We start from the raw sequence: 23462 nt of genomic DNA, 5'->3' as shown, positions 1-23462 counted from the left end.
CACTAGCTGCGTCGCCAATTATCTCGATTTAATTTACAATATACAAGCGTTATCCAATCTATTAATAGGTTATAGTATGGTGTGCTGGGTGAGTGTAACAGTACCAGAGTTATATACGTACGGCTTCAAGACGCTTCTATTCTCTGACTGAGTTGATTCATTTATAATTAATTGAATTTTGGCTGCTAGTACAGTTGCTATAATTATTTCATTTTCAGCAGTCGAACAAAAGATGCGACCACAATAGGCTAAACGTATCTATTGTCCTCGTGTTAAGGTGGAGTTTCACGTCACCATGAGCAACTAGCTAAAGCGGATGTAGTCGAAAATCTAATTAGTAAATGAATTCTCAACAAAAAAATTTGTTTGATTTATATAATAAATTTTATTTGCAGTCATACTATTTTAAATAAAGAAAAAAAAATTTACTACAGCATATTCAATGTAGAAACATTTATAGGTTAATGTCGCCATGCAACGCTCGCCCGGATGGTTTCATTGGAAATTTTGATCAGATATCCATTACTTTTTGCAAAATGTTTTGGACGCTGAACAAACTTTCGAGTACTAGTAAAAAAAGTTTTTTTGGTTTATGTAGCGGGGTTAACGTGTAGCCAAGTTATTGAGCGTGTTGTCAATCAACTGCAGCAATGGAAAGGGCAAAAGTATGTCGTATTTATTAATAATTGCTGTTAATGTTTGCTAACTTTATATCGGACATTTCAGAACAGCATATTTGCCTAACTTCTTTGTACTATGTTGCAAAATAATAATTATTAAAATGCATTAAATAATGATATTAAAAATGTTTAAAACAGGTGTCAGGTTGCCCTATATCGCTTTATGCATTATTCTACGGTTTACTACAAGGTTTGATTAACCCAATAGATTAGATTTTAGGATTTCGATAAATCACAAAAGAGCATGTACTTTTCTTTTTAATATTGCTATTTTTGGTTTAGGATGAACACACAACTAAAATAGATGAATTGTGTTGTGAGTTTGTTTCAGTTTGCATTTTCATGTAAAGTTCAATTTACAGGTTATTATTTGTTAGCCAGTTTTTTAAACCTATTGGTGTTTTACGACTGTAAAATTATTGAGGATGAGAAACTCAAATGTTTAATGAAGTTTTAATAATACCAAATTAACTGATTAAAAAGGATTTATCTAAAAGCACATGCACAATTAGTCACTGCATCTATATTTGGAGAATATGGAAAAAATTGCTATACAAAGCTGATAGTGCAGACTTTTCACTGTTTTGTTTTTGTCAATAAACAACTTACATCAGATTAACAGCAAATTTACTGTTTATTTTTTATCTAATTTTCTAAATGCAAGTTGCTGGCAAGGTCTAACGCAGTACATAAATAATCTACTTTGCTTTATTAGACAGCTCCAGGAAAGTTTTGTAGTACACTCACTGTATGTATAGCTACAGATTTTATTTCACACCCAAATCACAGTTGTATTTTATATTCCATCATTGCACTCATATTTTACAGTGGCCTTAACTTGTTTTTCATCTATTTTGCTTCCCAAATATTTGTTGCGCTTTTTGGAAAGTAGACCACAATTAGGTTACAAATCAAGATTTAATTAGGGATTGAAATAATGTTGTCATCACAATGGGTTACTTCCAAACTTGTCACATTATCTTGTGGTGCTGTACCAGCGTAAAGTGTTCAGATTTTGGAATTTCTTTGTTGTACAATATTTAGCTCTATATTGTCTAGCAACAACTAAATCTGCTGTCCTAAGTAATATATTGTAGTGAATCATGTTACACTACAGTTCAGGTGTGGAGTAAGTCGTTGTCTGTTAACTATAGCAGCTTACACAATGATGTTAGTTAGCCATTCATTTTATTGGTGTAGACTGGAGCTGTTAGACTCCTGGTCACAAACATGAAATTTCATGTTTTTTTTCTAATTATTAATGTTCTTTGCAATTTCCTTATCTAAGCAGGCTTTTCTCTACTAGTAGCTTGATGATTTCATACCAATATTTTAAGAGAAGCTAAATATTGCACTATGTTTCATAGATGATGCCAACACCTGTGATGAGCTGCAGCAAAACAAAAGGGCTGCCAGGGCTGCCACCTATTCCTACAGGCGAGGCCAGCCAGAAGACAGAATTGTATGAGGTATCCCATTTCATCAAATTATTGTAAATAATGTCAAACAGCTGATTAAGATTGTTTTAGAAGTGATCATGAGTTTAAATCATTGACTTAAAGATAATTTGACTTGCCACATAATAAGACTTGATTGGCAAGGGATGACAGCTATGGGAGGAAGTTAATTGACTGTATCTGCATAAACCTCAATTAGTTTCTTCTAGTAGTTTATATTATCTTGACTTGATATCAATGTCTAGTGTTTATCAATGTCTAGTGTTTGCGTTATACATCGCAATATTTATACTCAAGGTCCGGACAGTCAGTTGGTTTTCCATCGCTTGGAGATGTCAGTGGAGCTAAGAGTAACGGGACAAATAAAATGTTTAGCACCATTTCAGGGTACACAAGCTACACAACATCGTGCACTGCATAGCGACATTCGAAAATGTGTGACCCGTGAGAGTGCTTGACCAAAACCAAACAAATACATTATATTCAAGCTCTCTGTATGCCAGCACCCTTGTAGGTGTTGGTAGGTTATGTTTCCATATGCCAGCACCCTTGTAGGTGTTGGTAGGTTATGTTTCTATATACCGGCACCCTGGTAGGTGTTATAAGGTTATGCTTCTATATGCCAGCACCCTTGTAGGTGTTGGTAGGTTATGTTTCTATATGCCGGCACCCTTGTAGGTGTTGGTAGGTTATGTTTCTATATACCGGCACCCTGGTAGGTGTTATAAGGTTATGCTTCTATATGCCAGCACCCTTGTAGGTGTTGGTAGGTTATGTTTCTATATGCCGGCACCCTTGTAGGTGTTGGTAGGTTATGTTTCCATATGCCAGCACCCTTGTAGGTGTTGGTAGGTTATGTTTCTATATACCGGCACCCTGGTAGGTGTTATAAGGTTATGCTTCTATATGCCGGCACCCTTGTAGGTGTTGGTAGGTTATGTTTCCATATGCTGGCACCCTTGTAGGTGTTGGTAGGTTATGTTTCTATATGCCGGCACCCTTGTAGGTGTTGGTAGGTTATGTTTCTATATACCGGCACCCTTGTAGGTGTTGGTAAGTTATGTTTCTCCAGGAGAACGGTTAAATAGTTTTAAAATGATTTTTAAATGACAGTTTTAATCCAGGGACGTAAGCTGAACATAATATATTCGCTTAAAACATGTTTTAATATAACTAAATTTGTGGTTTCAAATAATGGCCTTTCATGAATTTAAACATTTCTATTGCTTTAGATTGTGCTGAAGAACAGTGCTCACCCGCCTATCATGAAGGGCACATCATGGACACAGGCTGCACCGTTCAAGGAGGAGAAGTTCTGCAGAACCCCGAGTGAATCTATTGGAAACAACTATACTCCTGAGGCTAGAGATCTTAAAATCAAAGATCTATACAAGCGCAAGGCTGCTCCTTTGATGCGAGGTATAACAACTCATAAGTACCACAAATCTATGTAGCTCATCTGGTTTTCAATAATTGTAATTGCTTATACGTGCATGTTTATAATGGTAAAACACGGTTTTCTATCGACAACCTCATCTTTAATAGATACATAATTTACTAAAAGTCATAAAGGAATTCTTGGTTGATCATCCAAATATATGTCGATAGATAGCAACAAACGAGCCAGGAGTGGTGAGCTTGCTCCCATATCTCCGAGGAAAAAGGACGGAGCCAGTTCATCACAGACCAATATTTACAAAGAGAAGCCACCAAGACCCATGTCCCCTAATCGGCAGATGAACCTCATGCTACAGATAGAAAGAGAGGAGGCTAAAGTTATTGGCGAGCCTTCCAGCATAGACATGGAAGTATGTTATGCTGTTTACTTTTAGTTTGAGTATTCTGCGTACTCTTCATGAAGTTTTACTTTATTGAACGATAAACTACATGTATTATCGTTTTTGATAACAGCTCTGGTTGTATGATGTAAAGGACTGCCGCTGTAGGAAAGGATGAAACATAATTTCGCTCATTTGTTGTTATAGCTCATGAAAATGCAGCTCATTGGTAGTAGGTATTGTTAGTCACACTACACATCACAAGAACTCCTGTTATTGGTAGTAGGTATTGTTAGTCACAGTACACATTACAAGAACTCCTGTTATTGGTAGTAGGTATTGTTAATCACAGTACACATTACAAGAACTCCTGTTATTGGTAGTAGGTATTGTTAATCACAGTACACATCACCAGAACTCTTGTTATTGGTAGTAGTTAATGTTAGTCACAGTACACATCACAAGAACTCTTGTTATTGGTAGTAGTTAATGTTAGTCACACTACACATCACAAGAACTCTTGTTATTGGTAGTAGTTAACGTTAGTCACAGTACACATCACAAGAACTCCTGTTATTGGTAGTCGGTATTGTTAGTCACAGTACACATCACAAGAACTCCTGTTATTGGTAGTAGGTATTGTTAGTCACAGTACACATCACAAGAACTCCTGTTATTGGTAGTAGTTATTGTTAGTCACAGTACACATCACAAGAACTCTTGTTATTGGTAGTAGTTAATGTTAGTCACAGTACACATCACAAGAACTCCTGTTATTGGTAGTAGGTATTGTTAGTCACAGTACACATCACAAGAACTCTTGTTATTAATAGTAGGTATTGTTAGTCACAGTACACATCACAAGAACTCCTATTATTAATAGTAGGTATTGTTAGTCACAGTACACATCACAAGAACTCCTATTATTGGTAGTAGGTAATGTTAGTCACAGTACACATCACATTAACTCCTGTTATTGGTAGTAGGTATTGTTAGTCACAGTACACATCACAAGAACTCCTGTTATTGGTAGTAGGTATTGTTAGTCACACTACACATCACAAGAACTCTTGTTATTAATAGTAGGTATTGTTAGTCACACTACACATCACAAGAACTCTTGTTATTGGTAGTAGTTAATGTTAGTCACAGTACACATTACAAGAACTCTTATATATATACTTGATACCAGCACAAGAATATACTGTGTGCTGGTATCCAATATATTGTGTGGTGATATCCAATGTACTGTGTGCTGGTATCCAATATACTGTGTGGTGATATCCAATGTACTGTGTGCTGGTATCCAATATACTGTGTGGTGATATCCAATGTACTGTGTGCTGGTATCCAATATACTGTGTGGTGATATCCAATGTACTGTGTGCTGGTATCCAATATACTGTGTGGTGATCTCCAACGTACTCTGTGGTGATAACCAATATACTGTGGTAATATCCAATGTACTGTATAGTGATATCCAATGTACTGTGTGGTGGTATCCAATATACTGTGTGGTGATATCCAATATACTGTGTGCTGGTATCCAATATACTGTGTGGTGATATCCAATGTCCTGTGTGGTGATATCCAATATACTGTGTGGTAATATCCAATATACTGTGTGGTAATATCCAATATAATGTGTGATCATATCCAATATACCGTGTGGTGATATCCAATATAATGTGTGGTGATATCCAATATAATGTGTGGTGATATCCAATATACCGTGTGGTGATATCTATGGTTATATCTATGTTAGGAGTTATTTTAAAATTTCATCATTACTTTTTCATTCGCAAGGGTGCTGCACATATATCTTTGTAATACCACATTGTATCTTTATATATCAAGTTTATGTCAAAATTCATAAGCTGTGACCTTATGACCTTACAGACCTTGTGAACATGTCTTTACATAGTACGCCTTTTCTATTCAGAGGTATGACTACTACATTAACAAAGGCATCCAGCAAAAGATGCTTGCTCCTCAACCAAAAGAGCAAATGGAGAAAGTGACAAACCTCATCAACGGCTCGTTGCTAACCGCACCTCATCTCAAGGAACTTTTGAGAGAGACCAAGGAAGAGATTCTGCAGGATTATGAGTACAGTCTGAGAAAATGCATCAGTAAGAATATAATCCTTATCTTGTTTACTCTTATTTTTAAGTTAACCTCGTCTGCCGCTGCGGAAAACAAGTCAAAAATTGGCGTATCAATTTTACTCAGCGATTAATGTTGATGGGATGAAACTATAGAGTGCATATTTGACTGCAACATGTGCGGTTTATGTAAATGTAGTTGTATTTTTCATATTGGTTCCTAACTTAGCTGGCTTGCGGTGTAACTTTCGAAATAGAAACTATTCATGTCCTATATTGTTTTACTTAGCAGTTATGTAAAACGCCATACTCTCAAGGAAGCAATGACCAGTTAACAGGGACTTAGCTGAGAGCCTAGAATCACATAAAATGTTGACTGCGGGTGACTGTTTTATCAAAAACTATGCTCACATACTCTCTAGACATTCTCTGTTGAAGCCAAGTAAAAAAATCCATTTTGTTACAGTGTTCATCCCAAATTTTGTTCTGTATTATTTTATTTTAATACACAATATTGAATTTTTGTTTTCTGCTCAGTCGATTATATTCTGAAAGACAAAGAGGAGCGCGCCCGGCTCCATATTGAATGGACACCCCGTACCTACCCTCAAAGAATCATTCGTGCTCCCGTTCCTTGGGCGAGTACCTACAGGACGATGAAAGAGTGGAATCAATCATATCTCTTTACAACAAACAGAATCATGCTGGAGCTACAAAATATTTGGCATGATCAGTAAGTTCAGTGCCTTCTAAAACATTTTGTTTCTGGATCAATGCTTCCTCTTTAATACTGTTATTGATGTATTTGAAAGGTATAACTTAATTTGAGGTCAATGAACAGTGAGAAGGTATTTATTCTTTTATTTATGCCTAAGAAAGATATTCAGACCTTCATGTTTGTTCATATCGGAGATATGTGCCCATTATAGATTTAGTAAGCTGCGATTTGTGAAACTAAAAGACCTCTTGTCCGCTGATCTTCCTCTGCTGCCAAGCGAGTTTGAGTCATTGGTGAAGACACACTGCTGGGAGGCTCATGAGGAACTGAAAAAAAGGTTTGTAGCTTATTATGTATCGGGATGGGTAGGCCATACATGTAGTCCTACTGTGTCTTTTGAGAATTGGAGAAACATTTGCTCAATATAGGAAAATACCTTTCTGCTAAAGCAAATGATTTCTCTGCCCTTTAGCTGGATCCCGACCTGTGCAAAAGTTTTCATAGACAAGAAGCACTTGTGGGAACATCTCATTCCACAGAATGACGGTGATAGCACAGCTCTCGTACAGTCCTTCTTTGGCTGCGTTGCCTCCCTTATGTCTGTTCAGCTGAGGGAGATGGTCGTCAACTCTCTGGCAGACTTCCTCGAGTTCTTCCATATACACGCCTCAGGAAACGACTTTGATGGTGAGTCTAGTTGGTTCAGCTTGCTGGGTCTCATTGATTTCTAATTTAATATCTTATGTTAGAAACGCCTTTTTAGTTGTTGCGACTCTTGTGTTTTGAAAACCAGTCTATGCGACCATTCTTATTGACCAATTTCATCGTGAGATAATTTTAACTGATATGAGCTTGAATGATCATGGGCGACTTGCATTTTATGAACTGTGAACTTTACAATCATTCGCCCAGTTTAAACTTTGATTGCAATAGAAGCATGAGCAGGCCCTGAATGGCAACAGTGGTTTCTACTGTCGGCTGCATCTACTATTCAATTACATTGAAAATCTGACTCTTTTGGTCTTTTCATCCTACACTTGAGTTTTATTGGCATAATCCAGATAATGCTATTTGACCACTCAAGTCTCACATTTTTTCTCAACATTTGTGTTCGGTTTTAGTTTTGATAACGGCTCCAGTTGTGTGATGTAAAGGACTGCCGCTGTAGGAAAGGATGAAACATAATTTTGCTCATTTGTTGTTATAGTTCATGAAACTGCAGCTTATTGGTAGTAGGTATTGTTAGTCACAGTACACATCACAAGAACTCTTGTTATTGGTAGTAGTTATTGTTAGTCACAGTACGCATCACCAGAACTCTTGTTATTGGTAGTAGTTATTGTTAGTCACAGTACATATCACAAGAACTCCTGTTATTGGTAGTAGGTATTGTTAGTCACAGTACACATCACAAGAACTCTTGTTATTAATAGTAGTTATTGTTAGTCACAGTACATATCACAAGAACTCTTGTTATTGGTAGTAGTTAATGTTAGTCACACTACACATCACAAGAACTCCTATTATTGGTAGTAGGTATTGTTTGTCACAGTACATATCACAAGAACTCTTGTTATTGATAGTAGGTATTGTTAGTCACAGTACACATCACAAGAACTCTTGTCATTAATAGTAGGTATTGTTAGTCGCAGTACACATCACAAGAACTCCTGTTATTGGTAGTAGGTATTGTTAGTTACACTACACATCACAATAAATCTTCCCATTTCACCTACCATTTAGTGCTCTTTCTTCTGACTTCTATGAATTACTATGATTACCTTCTTAGATGATGACACGGTTAGGCTTTTCTATCATGTTTAGAATAAAGCAAAGTGTATAGAACATGCGATGTAGGTGATAAGCGGCGATAACGAGAGAAGCCATGTAATGTTAACTCAATAAGATGGAAAGCTATACCCACTTCGTCTCCCATCCAAACCGGCAAGGATGGTTACTCATTTTCCAGCCTCTGTTTCAGGTGAGTTTGATGAGCTGAGGTTCGTCATGCCTCAAGTGATGATCATCAAACTCAAGATCGAAGATCCAAAGATTCTCTTTGACCCGACCTTCAGGGAATGTCGTGACATCATACTGCGGTGTTTCTCTGACATCATCGCTAGTGGGGAGGGACTAAGCCGGGTCGAGTGTGAGCTTTTTCCCGAGATGAAAGGACAAAAGTTGCTGCTGAGGTCTGTGAAGATTGAGGAAGCACTTGTTGCAGAGTTTACAGACAAGGTCATGGAGATCTTTAAAAAAAACACCATCGGGCCTCATAAGTATGTTCATCTATTGTAGTTAGTGAGATATTTGATATCTCTACATCTTTTTCTTTATTCATTTTGGTCTTTTATCAGACTATCAGTTGCAATAGAACCCTTTATGTCTTGAGCTGTATTATATATCAATTTTATATGCCAATGTTATAGGAGATATATTGCAAATTTATATAATATTATTCGATATGCGATCTTTAGTTTTCAAGTGCGCTGAGTTTTTAATCTTTGATTAACACAAAAAACAAATTAATTAAAGATTTCATTCGCAACTCTGTATTGTACAAGCTAAATTTTGAATGTAAAATGTGAATGCAGTGGTAATGTTATACTTGAATCATATGCTCACATTAGTTAGTAATCATATGTTCAAATTAGTTAGTAATCATATGTTCAAATTAGTTAGTAATCATATGTTTACATTAGTTAGTAATCATATGTTCACATTAGTTGGTAATCACATGTTCACAATAGTTAGTAATCACATGTTCACAATAGTTAGTAATCATATGTTCACAGTAGTTAGTAGTCATATTTTCACATTAATTGGTTATCAAATGTTCACATTAGTTAGTAATCATGTGTTCACATTAGTTGGTAATCATATGATCACATTAGTTGGTAATCACTTGTTCACATTAGTTGGTAATCATATGTTCACATTAGTTGGTAATCACATGTTTACATTAGTTGGTTATCACATGTTCACATTAGTTCACACTCCTCTACTAGTTTTTTTTTGTTTATTTCAGATACCTCAACACCTACAGGAAGTACATCGACTTGATGAATAACAAAGCAGATCAAGAAGTTACCGCTTTTCTCAAAGAAGCACATGCTATACCTGGTTTCAGGAAGGTTAGTTGTTTCAATACAATAATGCTTGATATATGCCATTTTTATAATATAAATCCAGGAAATATTATTCTTGTAACACTGACTTTGTTTTGTCAAAAACTCAAATAAGTAATTTTATATTTACATCAGTGTATATTCAGTTATCTCGACATACAGTAGACATTGCTTTAGAGGAGCTCATGGACTGCGTGTCATCCGCATGTTCTATATAGGCAGCAACATGCAGACACCGAATGAGGGTAATGTTTAATGCAAGAAGTCTTGAATTCAATTTAGAGTTTTTTCATGTTCATGGAGAAACCCAGTAGCTAGCACTTTATATATATCAATATATATATATATATATATATATACTTATACATATAAGTATATATATACTTATATATAAGTATATATACTTATATATATATAAGTATATACATTGTATATATACTTATATATATACATGTACTTATATATATAAGTATATATGTGTATATATATATATATATATATAAAACTATGTGTACTAAAAAACTACAAGTTATGTTAAAACATTTTATTACTTAAAGTTTCGTGCGTTAGGCGCGTTAGCCTGCACGTTTCGTGCAGTCGCGTTAGCCTAACGCACGAAACTTTAGGTAATAAAATGTTTTAACATAACTTGTAGATTTTTAGTACACATAGTTTTATATCAGCCCTGTTTTTACTCAAAACATTGAGCACTCTTTTTACTAATGTGTATAAGTATAACTTATATATATATATATATATATATATATATATATATATATATATCATATATTTTATCTGCAGAGTGTGATACTGAGTGTACCACATGAAACTATTAGTAATAAAATGTTTAACTTATAGAGTGAAGTTCCACTTATAAATATTTTATATATATGTAGATATACTAACCGAATTCCTGGAGTTGCACGGGTGATAAAATAATTACCCTGTGAATTTGAGTGACTTACCTCGCAACCTAGTAGTCTAAATCTTTACTAAAACATTAGCCGTGTTTTAGGCCAGCTTAATAATCATTACGTTAAGCGTAACGATCAACTGTGTTAGTTAATAACTCCAAGCGCTCTAAGTGTGAGTATTTTAATCGATGTAATGAATGTCATCAAAATCATTCATCACTATGAATGATCGCAATGTAGTGGTTTAGATCGCTGGAAGTTCCAATATCAATCCCTAGACTCTAAGTTTGTCATTGCTTGATTTTAATCACTATAACTAGACAGATGGACACTGAGATTTATATATATACAACTAGCTGTGCTACCCGGCGTTGCACGGGTATTAAAATCAGCTTATAGACCTTGAGGGTAATGATAGTTGCCTGCCTCTTTCTTTAGCCTGGCACATTGCCAATGGATAATTTGAGTAAGCTTACTAATAAGAGCTACCTCATGACGCTACGCCATGACTTTGCGTGGTGATCGAAAGCAGAAGCGTATTTGCTCCCACATAGCGACATATATCGCCTAGCAAATCTATCAAGCTTTAAGGCGGTCGGACTGGTGAATGGGAGGTTCTGAGATCAAATCCTCTGCTTTACGGATTCTTTGTCCCAAAATATGAAAATTGCTATAGCTGGACATACACAACGACGAATACACAAACTTTGAGAAATATGTATATAAAAATGTGTATATGTGTATATAATATATATGTATATATACATCTACATGCTTATATATATCATTATTTGAGCAGCCCTTATGGAACTTGAATCTTTCTATTTGGGTTTTCAAATGTAGAATTTGTTTCATAACTTTCACTTCTCAATGTTACGACAGGCAACTTGGGATAGTTTAAAATTGCCTTTTAATATTTTATTCCATTGCGTTTAATGACGAATAATAATAATGAGGAATAGTTATGCTAGCTGAGGTGCTGTTTAAAACACTGACACTTCATCCTTGAGTAGCGTATGGTTGAGACTGTTCACTAGAGCAGCTGACCAATGTGAGGGAGAATGTACTTAGGATACACTGGATCTGCTCATACGCACACACTTGAGCAGCAGGCCAGTGCATCTACGTTGACAAGGTGTTTGGTAGCAGTTACCTTTGATTCAAATGTTTACAGTATTTTACCTGTTTTGTGCTTCAAAAACCTTGAGAGCGAACTCATTGTAGGATGAAACCTTTTATTTTCTCCTGACAGTGTCTAAAACTTTGTAGCTGATTTAGGTAGTTGGTGTAAAACATCTCAGCATATCCAACTGATTCATACGCTGTCTTTGTTGACTTGCTAGAGAACTGACACGAAGATAAAGGTCTGGGCTTCCTCACCCCGTGTTTTATACGAATGGAGTTGCAGTGAGTCTGAATAGTTGGTGCCGTCACATTTCTGTTTATTCAACTCGGACAGTCAATCAATATATCAATCAAACAGTTTTAAATAGAACTATGGTCTATATATGGTCGAATTGACTTTGGAAGAACCAACAGAATATCTGAACTTCGAACATCTAGACTCGGTGCAACTGCATGATTAATATTACATCATGGTATATTAGTTGCATTCCTCTGCATACGCAATATGCTTTATGTTCACCGCGTGTATGCTTATACTCCACACATCACAACCATTTCCTCGTAAATCATATGACCATATGACTAGCATTTTTATATTCACTGCATGAAAATTAGCTTCCAGGACCTGATTCTTCACCATGTTATCCCCAGTTCATCCAACGCAAGTTTCAAAGAGCATAAACAGAATCATTAAAACATGTTTTCTTTCGATTTCATGCATTAAAGCCTCAGTCCATAGTGAGTAATACTCAAACATATTTTTTGTAGAAAATAAACAGCTATCAAAGCCTCAAGGATGAGATAGCCTCACTGCGTGTCACAGTGCCCCTCAGTCTATTCTGCCTCGACTGCGCCGCTCTCAACCTCGAGCTCTGTAACAGAACGCAAAAACTTAAAGACAGACTCGTTGTGTTTGAGGTTGATGAGAATCGTCAGTTGAATCGAGAGTACGTTTAGTTTGTATACTACTCTCTACTTTTCTACACCTTGCGTTATTATTTTAAAGTTTAGCTCTATCAACTGTATAAAGTACAGTCTGGAGTTGGTTACCTCATGAGTTGACAACTCATTAAAAAGGTCGCGTGAAATGCGCCTCAAAATTGCTTCGATCTAGCCATGCAAGATTGTATATGGTATGTATGATAGCTGGTGAGGCCAGAGATGCGGAAGCTTTGAGTCCTCTACAACGTTTTCACATTTTTATTGAACTCGGAAGTATTTTACAGCTGGGTTTTCAAATAGAAGAGTTACAGTCTTTCATAATTATTTTGCTAAACTGTTATTAGTTTTCTTGGAAACATTTTCATAATCTGTATCTTTTAATTCTCATTATAATTTTCAATAAAAAATCTTTCAAATGCGTGATTATGTTTAAAGTGAAAGGGAGGGATGTGAAAAATTAATTTGAGGGCATTGTTTATAATGTTTATAATGTAATTGAAGTTGTTGTCTATATGATAGCTGAAGATTATGTCAATGTCTCTTTTGTTCCATGCTCACCACAGTGTGTCAAGGTCTCTCTCTTTCCAATCTCACAGCGGCGTGTCAAGGTCCCTCACTGTTTGCTGCAGGTTGTGTCAAGGTCTTGTTCTGTCTGCTGCAGGTTGTGTCAAGGTCTTGTTCTGTCTGCTGCAGGTTGTGTCAAGGTCTTGTTCTGTCTGCTGCAGGTTGTGTCAAGGTCTTGTTCTGTCTGTTGCAGGTTGTGTCAAGGTCTTGTTCTGTCTGCTGCAGGTGTGTCAAGGTCTTGTTCTGTCTGCCGCAGGTTGTGTCAGCAATATGATGAGATAAGTGAAAAGATCAGCGAAGAAGCCAAAACCACAGAAGATCTTGTGACCCTCATAAATTTTCTGAGAAAATCGCAGGATGTGACATCATTCAAACTCAAAGGCTATGTCGACAATGCTGCGCGCCGTCTCGAGTTTCTACTCGACTACGCTCAGTTCTCATGTAAGCTATCATGACAGTAAAATGTCTACTACTACTCATACAATTAGTGCAATGCCGTTGGCAGCATGCCAAAAAGTTAGTTTGGGATTATTTTACCACTTGTGGTGATCTATGGTGGTTTAATGAGTGTGAATGCTGCATTGCAGCAATTTGTCTTCTTGTGCAAAACTAGATCAATTGTTGTACAATGCATTATATAAAATGTTGGAGCACATTCTCATTAAAAGAAATGCTGTGACTAGTAATTGTATGATGTGAAAGCATTCAAAGTTTTTTTAAGAGATGTTAATGCACTGGTAATCATTTCCATATCCATAGATACTGTTGAAACGGCATTCCTTGTTGAAAGCTCCTTCAGAATCTATATAATAGACTTGTAAATAACTCAGGCAGTTTGAAGACATGGTATCAGTTATATACCTTGGCGCCTTCATCATTCTGTTAACTTATAGATGAAGACATCAAGCTGAACAGTCAGGTGTTCCACTGGCCGGAGCAGCTGCAGACTATTTTTGATGCCTCCTCAACTAAACTTCAGACCAACAGAGAGAAGGCTGAAGATGAAATCAAGAGCAAGGTGAAAGCCTTTGAGGAAAAGCTCGCTGGCTATGAGAAGGAAGTGGACTCCTTCCGAAAAAAAGAGGTAAGATTAAATTTTTTTTAATAAAGTCTAGTCTCATTGCTTAAAAAAAAATTTTTTTTCTTAAAACTTTGGATTTTTCAGTTTTAGAATGTATAGGTAATTGCTAGACAACACTATTAGTGAGAAATAACTTCTGTCGACTTTAGAGCAGATATTGTTTACAAGTTCAAAAGAGGGTTATATTGTTTTAATAGTGTAGGAATATGTGAGTGTCACTTTGAAATATGTATAATTTTGTTGATTGATTTTTAGATAATGAACAATGATGAGATGAAGAACAATGTTGACTTACTCGATCGACTCGAGGTTGACTTGACAGCAGCTCGAGAGGAACTCGAGCAACTTAACATCGAAGAGAAGTTGCTTGAGTTTGAGCAGACGGCCTTCCCACAAGTACAGGCCATGTTCCAGACTAAAGACCCGTATGACAAGCTCTGGCGAACTGCCTACACATTTACGCAGAAGCATGAGAAATGGCTTCACGGTTTGTACTGTTGGCTTATTAGGGCTCGGCTAGGGTAAGGGGCAGACATCAACTAAGCGACTTATATTGTCTTATTTTTGTCTTTTAAAAATTATTTACCGGTATATCGTGTGTTGCTGTGACTAAAATCTCAATGATCACTTTCAAACTCCCATAAAAGATCATGTTGATGCCAAGCAATGAATGTGAGTGCCGAAGCTACCCTGGGTTTCCATAGCCTGCTTTTAAATCCTTACTTTACTGTTCCTTCTTACACGATTGCAAGTGATTGCTAGTTGCTGTTTATGCTCATGATTTCAGAAGGAAGAACTTTTTTGAGTGTACAACAACAGCTCAACGGCAGCCTTTGCTAATTAAAAATAACTATTTCTAAATCGATGCAACGTTTTCATTTCCAAGTAGTATTATTACAAGCTGCATGCTATAATTAGTGTTCTTCTACAATTTTAGGGTCTTTTCAAGCGATGAATGCGGAGGAGGTAGATAATGACGTGAATGACATGTGGCGTCTTATGTACAAACTCAACAAGACATTCGGGGAGGTTGTTGGGCCCCGAACACTCGCTGATAAAATTAGAAGGAAAATCGAACAGTTCAAAGTACACCTACCTTTACTGCATGTCATCTGCAATCCAGGTATGCGTTACCTTGTTCTACACCGGATCGTTTATCTCTAGCAAAATATTATGTATTGATGTTGCACTGCAGGTTAAAGAAGGCTGACGACTATACACAAACAATAAAACGTTGAATGTGGCATCGATATTTATTATACCATATGTACACGCATACAATGTATTTATCATATGTACGTGAATGCAATATATTTATATTATGTACATGAATCTAATGTATTTATCATATGTACACGCATACAATGTATTTTTCATATGTACATGCATACAATGTATTTATCATATGTACATGCATACAATGCATTTATCATATGTACGTGAATGCAATATATTTATATTATGTACATGAATCTAATGTATTTATCATATGTACATGCATACAATGTATTTATCATATGTACATGCATACAATGTATTTATCATATGTACATGCATACAATGCATTTATCATATGTACGTGAATGCAATATATTTATATTATGTACATGCATACAATGTATTTATTATACATACGTGAATACAATATATTTATATTATGTACATGAATACAATGTATTTACCATATGTACATGAATACAATGTATTTATCATATATACATAAATACAATGTATTTACCATATGTACATGAATACAATGCATTTATCATATGTACATGCATACAATGTATTTACCATATGTACATCAATACAATGTATTTATCATATGTACATGAATACAATGTATTTATCATATGTACATAAATACAATGTATTTACCATATGTACATGAATACAATGCATTTATCATATGTACATGCATACAATGTATTTATCATATGTACATGAATACAATGTATTTATCATATGTACATCAATACAATGTATTTATCATATGTACATGAATACAATGTATTTATCATATGTACATCAATACAATGTATTTATCATATGTACATGAATACAATGCATTTATCATATGTACATGAATACAATGTACTTTTTATCATATGTACATTAATACGATGTACTCTTTATCATATGTACATGAATACAATGTACTTTTTATCATATGTATTACAGGTATCAGGGAGAGACACTGGGACAGGATGAGTGAGGTGGTACAGGCCGACATTAAACCACAAGAGGGGACAAGTCTCATGAACATGGTTGAAATCGGCCTTAGTGACTCAAAGATCATAGAAAAGTAGGCTGGCTGAAATGAGAGTTGATATATACATGTCAATATATGATGTTAAGTTAGGCTATGGTACTCACTCGCCATATAGCATGAGATTTACCCATTGTACATAAATAGCACAATATTTGAAACGCTTCTCTTAGGGCAGCTCGTCACCTACATGGGCGTTGAGCTGGCCTGCGTGTATATTGACCTTGGCCTCCTTCTTTTGTAATACAGGCTAGAAGAGATCAGTGGTGCTGCCAGTAAGGAGTACTCGCTTGAGAAGGCCATGGAGAAAATGAAGATTGAATGGAAAGACATGATGTTTGAGTTTATCCCTTACAGAGACACGGTAAGTCTTACTTTAGTTATATGTACTTTCGCGTTTTTTACAGAATGTACGCTTTTTAGTAGGACCGGAAAAATTCTTATATAACATTTTTACATGTTTTGTGTTGTTTTATCTTTAATACTGATATGGCGGAATGCTGTTACCAAGAGTCCCGCCACATATCATGGCTATTTCATCATCAGCAAAGATATTGTCAAATACGGTATTGAAATATAACAAATTAAATTTTATATTTTTGATACATTTTATAGTATAAAAAAATATCATTTTATTCAGTAATAATCTACTATAACTGTACTCTTCTCAATGTCAATAGCTGCCTTATAATCACCTCAAAAATCCTTCCGTCAGCTTTCTAGCTCTCTTGCCACGCCTTTATCTACTGATATTCCTTAACAGCTGTCTAAAATATAATTTGAGCTTGTGTAAAGAACAATAAATTTAATTGTTATTGTGGTGGAAATAACGTTGAGCATTATTTTTGTTAAGTGCAACAGTATAAATTATTATTATTATTAGTCATACGACTGCTATCATAGTTTAAACAAGTTTATCGAACATGTATAACATCTAGTATTCAATCGCCTCACAACTTTTGATCATAAAGCTGAAATACTCTGAGCTACCAAGTCCTACCCATTATAATATCTTAACAGCATTGCGTAGTTTCTTACATTGTCGATTTTCTTTTGTTTTTCTGGAATGTTTCTTCTCATTTCTCAGATTTCTTGTGGAAGTTGACAATATGTATTAATTTACTAGGATAATGGCATCAACTATTTTATAAATTGAAATGTTTAAACGTATTCCAGGATCCAATGCAAGGCTGTTATGTATGTATGCATTGTTATTGTATGCTATTTCAATTATTTAACTTTGTCAACTAATTAATAAAACTTATTACGCAAAAAAAATATTATTTCATCAATGTGTTTATAAATTCTGTAATCAGATTATAGTAACTATTATTTCATTGTTTATAACTCTATTCTACTGAAGTGAATACATAAAATAATTAGTAATGCAGTTAGTATTGTTCATATCATTTCATACCTATGTGTAAAGGACTTGAAAAGAATTGTGGTAAAAGATGAAGTCTATTACGCTTGGTGTCTATTTTTATACGCTATGTTGTTTATTCGTTCAGATCTCGCCATTTATAGAAATATTATTTCATCCACTCTTTGTCGATAGTCTGAGTGGGCATGTCATTGCTCCTCAACGCTACTTCTGTTGATAAAACCTGAATGGTAACAATATTTATGGAATGAATTTTTTTCTATCTCTGTCTCTTCCATCTCAGTAGCTTCACACTGAAGAGTACGACTTGAATTATAATGTCTGTTACTTTTCCGAAACAGAGAGAACCTTTCTTACCAACCAATGTACTGGTGGATACAACAAGCTAAAAAATACTCCAATTTCTTTTATTTTTAAAAGCTTCTTTTTTCTTTTCTATAAAACTTGCCTATATAAGTCAGCCAATGATGAGATGACTCTTACATAAGTCAGCCAATGATGAGATGACTCTTATATAATGTAAGTCATCCAATAATGAGATGACTCTTATATAAGTCATCCAATGATGAGATGACTCTTATATAAGTCATACAATGATGAGATGACTCATATATAATGTAAGTCATCCAATGATGAGATCACTCTTATATAAGTCAGCCAATGATGAGATGACTCTTATATAAGTCAGCCAATGATGAGATCACTCTTATATAAGTCAGCCAATGATGAGATCACTCTTATATAAGTCAGCCAATAACGAGGTCACTCTTATATAAGTCAGCTAATAACGAGATGACTGCTATGCTTGACAGGGCGTGTCTATCTTGTCATCGGTAGACGATATCCAGGTGCTGCTCGATGATCACATTATCAAAGCTCAGACAATGAGAGGCTCTCCTTTCATCAAACCATTTGAGCAAGAGATGAAGGAGTGGGAGGAGAAACTTGTCACTATGCAAGGCAAGTCTTGAGATCTGTATTTCCTGTTAGCTGGTCGGTGGTCTCTACACTCGATGCCCTAATACTGATTCGTAAACCTTCTCTGTACATTCGTTAAATTCCTCTGTCTAAATATTCGACTTTCCTCAAGGTAATAGGCCTAGAGGCCTGGAATGAAGTGTCACCACAGAAAAAGGTGCAATTAATGCGGCAGCTCCATTGAGAAGCTGTTTATAAAAAATAACTTTTAATAAACCATTTCTATAACAGTAGGACTTGAGCACAGTTGAACTGCGAAGACAAGTATTGATGACTGAAGTGAATTTTTTTATTTATTAGGAAATTAAGAGAAAGAGTAAAACAACCTGTTCAAATCAACGCTGTATTGCCATCGTATGACCACGTCTAACGCTAACATTAAAATTATGAATACTATTAAACCAAGTTCATGTTTGTTTTTAATAATAAACATCTTTTTTCACCAGACATTTTGGATCAATGGCTCAAAGTACAGGCTACATGGCTATACTTGGAGCCCATCTTCAGCTCTGAAGACATCATTGCTCAAATGCCGGAGGAGGGAAGAAAGTTTGCAACTGTCGACACGTACTGGAAAGACATCATGACAGAATCTGTAAAGGTAACAACATGTTCGCTTTAGCTGTGGTTCAATTATAAAAATGACACAATCGTTAAGACTAAATGAACTAAAATCAATTTTAGTTCATTCAATTTTAACGTTTTAATCTTTTTAGCTAAATACCTGTCACATTTGTCAAAAAATTAGCCCTTTTGAAAAATGAAATAATTATTTTTTTCTGAAAATGTTTAGCTTCAAATTTTATGTCTCATAGTTTAAGTTTCCTAATGCTTATATGTTTAGCTTTCACCGACATGTGTTGCTTAGCAACTTGCACACTAACCAATTGTGCATCACTTTATGTGAACGGTTTAACACTGGTGTTTATCACTATACAGGACACACACTGTTTGGCTGCTACTGCCCAAAATAACATGCTGGGTCGTCTCACAGAAGCCAACCAGCTGCTAGAAGAGATCCTCAAGGGCCTCAACAATTACCTCGAGAAGAAACGGCTCTACTTCCCAAGATTCTTTTTCCTCTCTAACGACGAACTGCTAGAGATCCTCTCAGAGACGAAGGTGGGTTATCTTTGCTGAGAAGACAACTCTAGTTACTGAAGACTGCTCATTCAGAAACAGTCTTTAGCTGGCATTAATATTCATTATATTATGTACTGTATTACTGCCTATAATGCTATAGTGGGATAAAAAAAAATTGTTGATAATTTTGTTAGAGTTTTAGACTCTGCTTGGAATACAATTATTTAGTTCAAAGGAAAAAGTTATGAGTTCCTATAAAAAGGGAGTAGTTTTTATATGAAGCTCATGCAGTTCAACCTGCATAAGACTTTGTACTGTTCTCAGTTGTATACTATCTATAGTTGGATCACATGCTACGTATTGACATGCTTTTGCTATGCGAGGAATTTTTAACAAATGTTCTTAAAGTTGTGTTTTATTTATTTTCACACTAGTTTTTACACGAGATGGGGCATTGGTGAGCCGCCCCATCAATTGAACTCAAATAAATAAATTGTTTCTCTTGTCCACTGTCAGTAGACTTGCAAACTTCGTTAGCTCGATCATGGATGTGTCTCTATTCATGATGTTAAAATGCTGTCTCGGTTATCTTATTGGTATTTTGTTTATTATACGGATACAAACTGGTAGCGGAAATGTGAATCTTTGTTTCACATATTACAGACCTTAATAGGTTCAAATATTAAATGGATACTTTCATTAAATAAAGTATATTTTGCTAGGACCCTACAAGAGTGCAGCCTCATCTTAAGAAGTGCTTTGAGGGAATTGCTAAACTCGAGTTTACTGAGGATCAAGAAATAGTTGGGATGATTTCCTCGGATGGAGAGATGGTTCCTTATCTTCATAAAATCCTTCCTGCACTAGCCAAGGTGCCTCTCAGTAACTCACGCTGCTAAGTGACTGGCTTCAGCACCTGTAGTTCAGTCTATAGTAATTGTTAATATTTGTTTAGAACAGGCTCACTTAATTGAATTTTGATTAAAATAATATGATGGCTTAGACTGGTCATGGAACAAAATGGAACCCTGATGAGATCCCAAGTGCGGTGGTATGCATAAATGAATGACATTCTTACTGAGGCAGGTCCCTCGGTAGACATCTTTCATAACAGAACTCTTGTGCTCATTTTGCAAACCAAGTTGTTTGTTATGATCATTTTTATTTAGTGATTAAATAGATTTAAAATTATTCTCATATCAGCCTTAGTGTACCCTTTCATGATAATTACTGCACCTGAAACCAATTGTCATTGGCTACATTTCATGGTGCCATATAAGCTCACTCGTATCTTCTCTGTGCCCTTTAGTAATTGTGTTTTTGCTCTTTGTAGGGAATGGTGGAGAAATGGTTGGTTGAGGTTGAAGAAGCTATGCTTTTCAATGTTCGCAAGGTCATATCTGACTCGGTCAAAGACTATTCAGTTACACCGAGAAAGAAATGGGTTATAAACTGGCCCGGGCAGGTCGTCATTTGCTGCAGTTCCATATACTGGACAACTGAAGTTTCTGAGGCTATGCGCACTCCTAATGGAATGGATGTAAGGCTAGATATTGCTTCTCCTTGAGCATATTATTGCTCTGGAAGTTTTAATACAATATGATTTAATCTAAAAGTGTATATTACCGCCCACCGAGTTATTTGGCCTTCGCTACATAGCTTACTCACCCTTCACAGTATACCACCTACATAACATTCTCTTCACAGTATACCACTTATATAGCTTACCTTTTACAATATACCACCTATATAGCATACTTTTCACAGTATACCACCTATATAGCATACTCTTCACAATATACCAACTATATAGCTTACCTTTCACAATATACTACCTATATAGCATACTCTTCACAATATACCACCTATATAGCTTACCTTTCACAATATACTACCTATATAGCATACTCTTCACAATATACCAACTATATAGCTTACCTTTCACAATATACCATCTATATAGCTTACCTTTCACAATATATCACTTATATAGCTTACCTTTCACAATATATCACTTATATAGCTTACCTTTCACAATATACCATCTATATAGCTTACCTTTCACAATATACCATCTATATATTTGCTAATCTTTTGCTTTACCTTGCTTAGGCCCCAATAAAGCTATAAAGAAAATATCAACAACTCTGATGAAACTTGGATGTTTTAGTTGATGACAATGTTGGTTAACATTTGGTTGTGTGTAAGTATAGACTAGTATGTGCTGGCTATTAAGATGGCTAGTTTTGCTGCAGGAATACCTAACGAAGAGCAACAAGCAGATCGATGAGATCGTAGAGCTCGTGCGAGGGAAACTCGGGACAGGAGAGAGGGTTACATTGGGTGCTCTCACAGTAATTGACGTTCATGGTGAGTGTCAGATATTTTATACCTTATGTTATGTATAGAGTTAGCTCATGTTGACTGTTATAAGGGTACTGAATATGTATGTTAGTATCTATTGTGATTCTTTCATAAATATCCATACAAGAAAGAATATTCATTGCAAAAACAAACGATTCATCTGTTTAATCAGTGAGATCAGTTATACTATTGTTTAGTGTGTGTGGCCATAGGAGATATAGTTATGACAAATCATTTCGTCTCATCTATGTTTCATGTATTATTTACAGCTCGTGATGTTGTGGCTGGTCTAGCCAAGGACAAAGTGACCAGCCCTAATGACTTTTCCTGGTTGGCTCAACTCAGGTACTACTGGAACAATGACGTTATCATCCGGATGATAACTACTGAGATGAAATATGGCTATGAGTACCTTGGCAACTCGCCAAGACTTGTCATTACCCCACTTACTGACAGGTGTTACAGGTTGGTGTCATAATCATATGGGTGCCACTCATAGCATGACATCATTTTATCAGTTGATTTGTTAAACGTCCTTTCTCAATGTAGCAGAAATTATATAATGATATTTGAAGTGACAGTAATTTAAATTTTTTGCCAATACAGTCATACCTGTACATACGAGCTTAATGCCTTCCGGGGCCGAGCTTAGAAATTTCAAGCTCAGAAAACTCTCAAGGAATTTTCTTCGTATTTCAAATTTCTCCTATGTTTAGCACTCACTCGTATGACGAGGTATGACTCTTGTCAAATCTTCAGATACAAAATTAAGAGTCGAGCACCATCAGATATAAATTATGTAAGAAATAGGTTGTGTAATGATGGAAAAGTCGATCTTCCACTTATCAAAGAGCATATTCACATGATTTTGCATTGTAAATGGCTAAATCAC

At 35.6% G+C, this 23462-nt stretch overlaps 1 protein-coding gene across 1 annotated transcript in view; it reads left to right on the top strand.

Moving 5' to 3' along the window:
* The first annotated feature begins 2050 nt into the window (after positions 1-2050).
* LOC137385493 (dynein axonemal heavy chain 3-like) overlaps positions 2051-23462 on the top strand; it is a 68683-nt gene continuing 47271 nt past the window's right edge. Inside the window, exons 1-23 of the mRNA XM_068071962.1 lie at positions 2051-2149; positions 3370-3556; positions 3746-3945; positions 5858-6047; positions 6558-6753; positions 6950-7075; positions 7211-7425; positions 8720-9017; positions 9767-9872; positions 12674-12852; positions 13668-13852; positions 14305-14495; positions 14748-14979; positions 15430-15615; positions 16674-16797; positions 17011-17125; positions 18958-19105; positions 19570-19724; positions 20063-20245; positions 20929-21078; positions 21540-21746; positions 22462-22576; positions 22840-23035. Coding sequence (XP_067928063.1) covers positions 2051-2149; positions 3370-3556; positions 3746-3945; positions 5858-6047; positions 6558-6753; positions 6950-7075; positions 7211-7425; positions 8720-9017; positions 9767-9872; positions 12674-12852; positions 13668-13852; positions 14305-14495; positions 14748-14979; positions 15430-15615; positions 16674-16797; positions 17011-17125; positions 18958-19105; positions 19570-19724; positions 20063-20245; positions 20929-21078; positions 21540-21746; positions 22462-22576; positions 22840-23035 — 3983 coding nt within the window. The remainder of the gene's footprint in view (positions 2150-3369; positions 3557-3745; positions 3946-5857; positions 6048-6557; positions 6754-6949; positions 7076-7210; positions 7426-8719; positions 9018-9766; positions 9873-12673; positions 12853-13667; positions 13853-14304; positions 14496-14747; positions 14980-15429; positions 15616-16673; positions 16798-17010; positions 17126-18957; positions 19106-19569; positions 19725-20062; positions 20246-20928; positions 21079-21539; positions 21747-22461; positions 22577-22839; positions 23036-23462) is intronic.

This window comes from Watersipora subatra, chromosome 1, assembly GCF_963576615.1.
Source record: "Watersipora subatra chromosome 1, tzWatSuba1.1, whole genome shotgun sequence".
In the NCBI taxonomy this organism is placed as follows: Eukaryota; Metazoa; Bryozoa; class Gymnolaemata; order Cheilostomatida; family Watersiporidae; genus Watersipora; species Watersipora subatra.
This window is presented reverse-complemented; position numbering and strand designations above follow the sequence as displayed.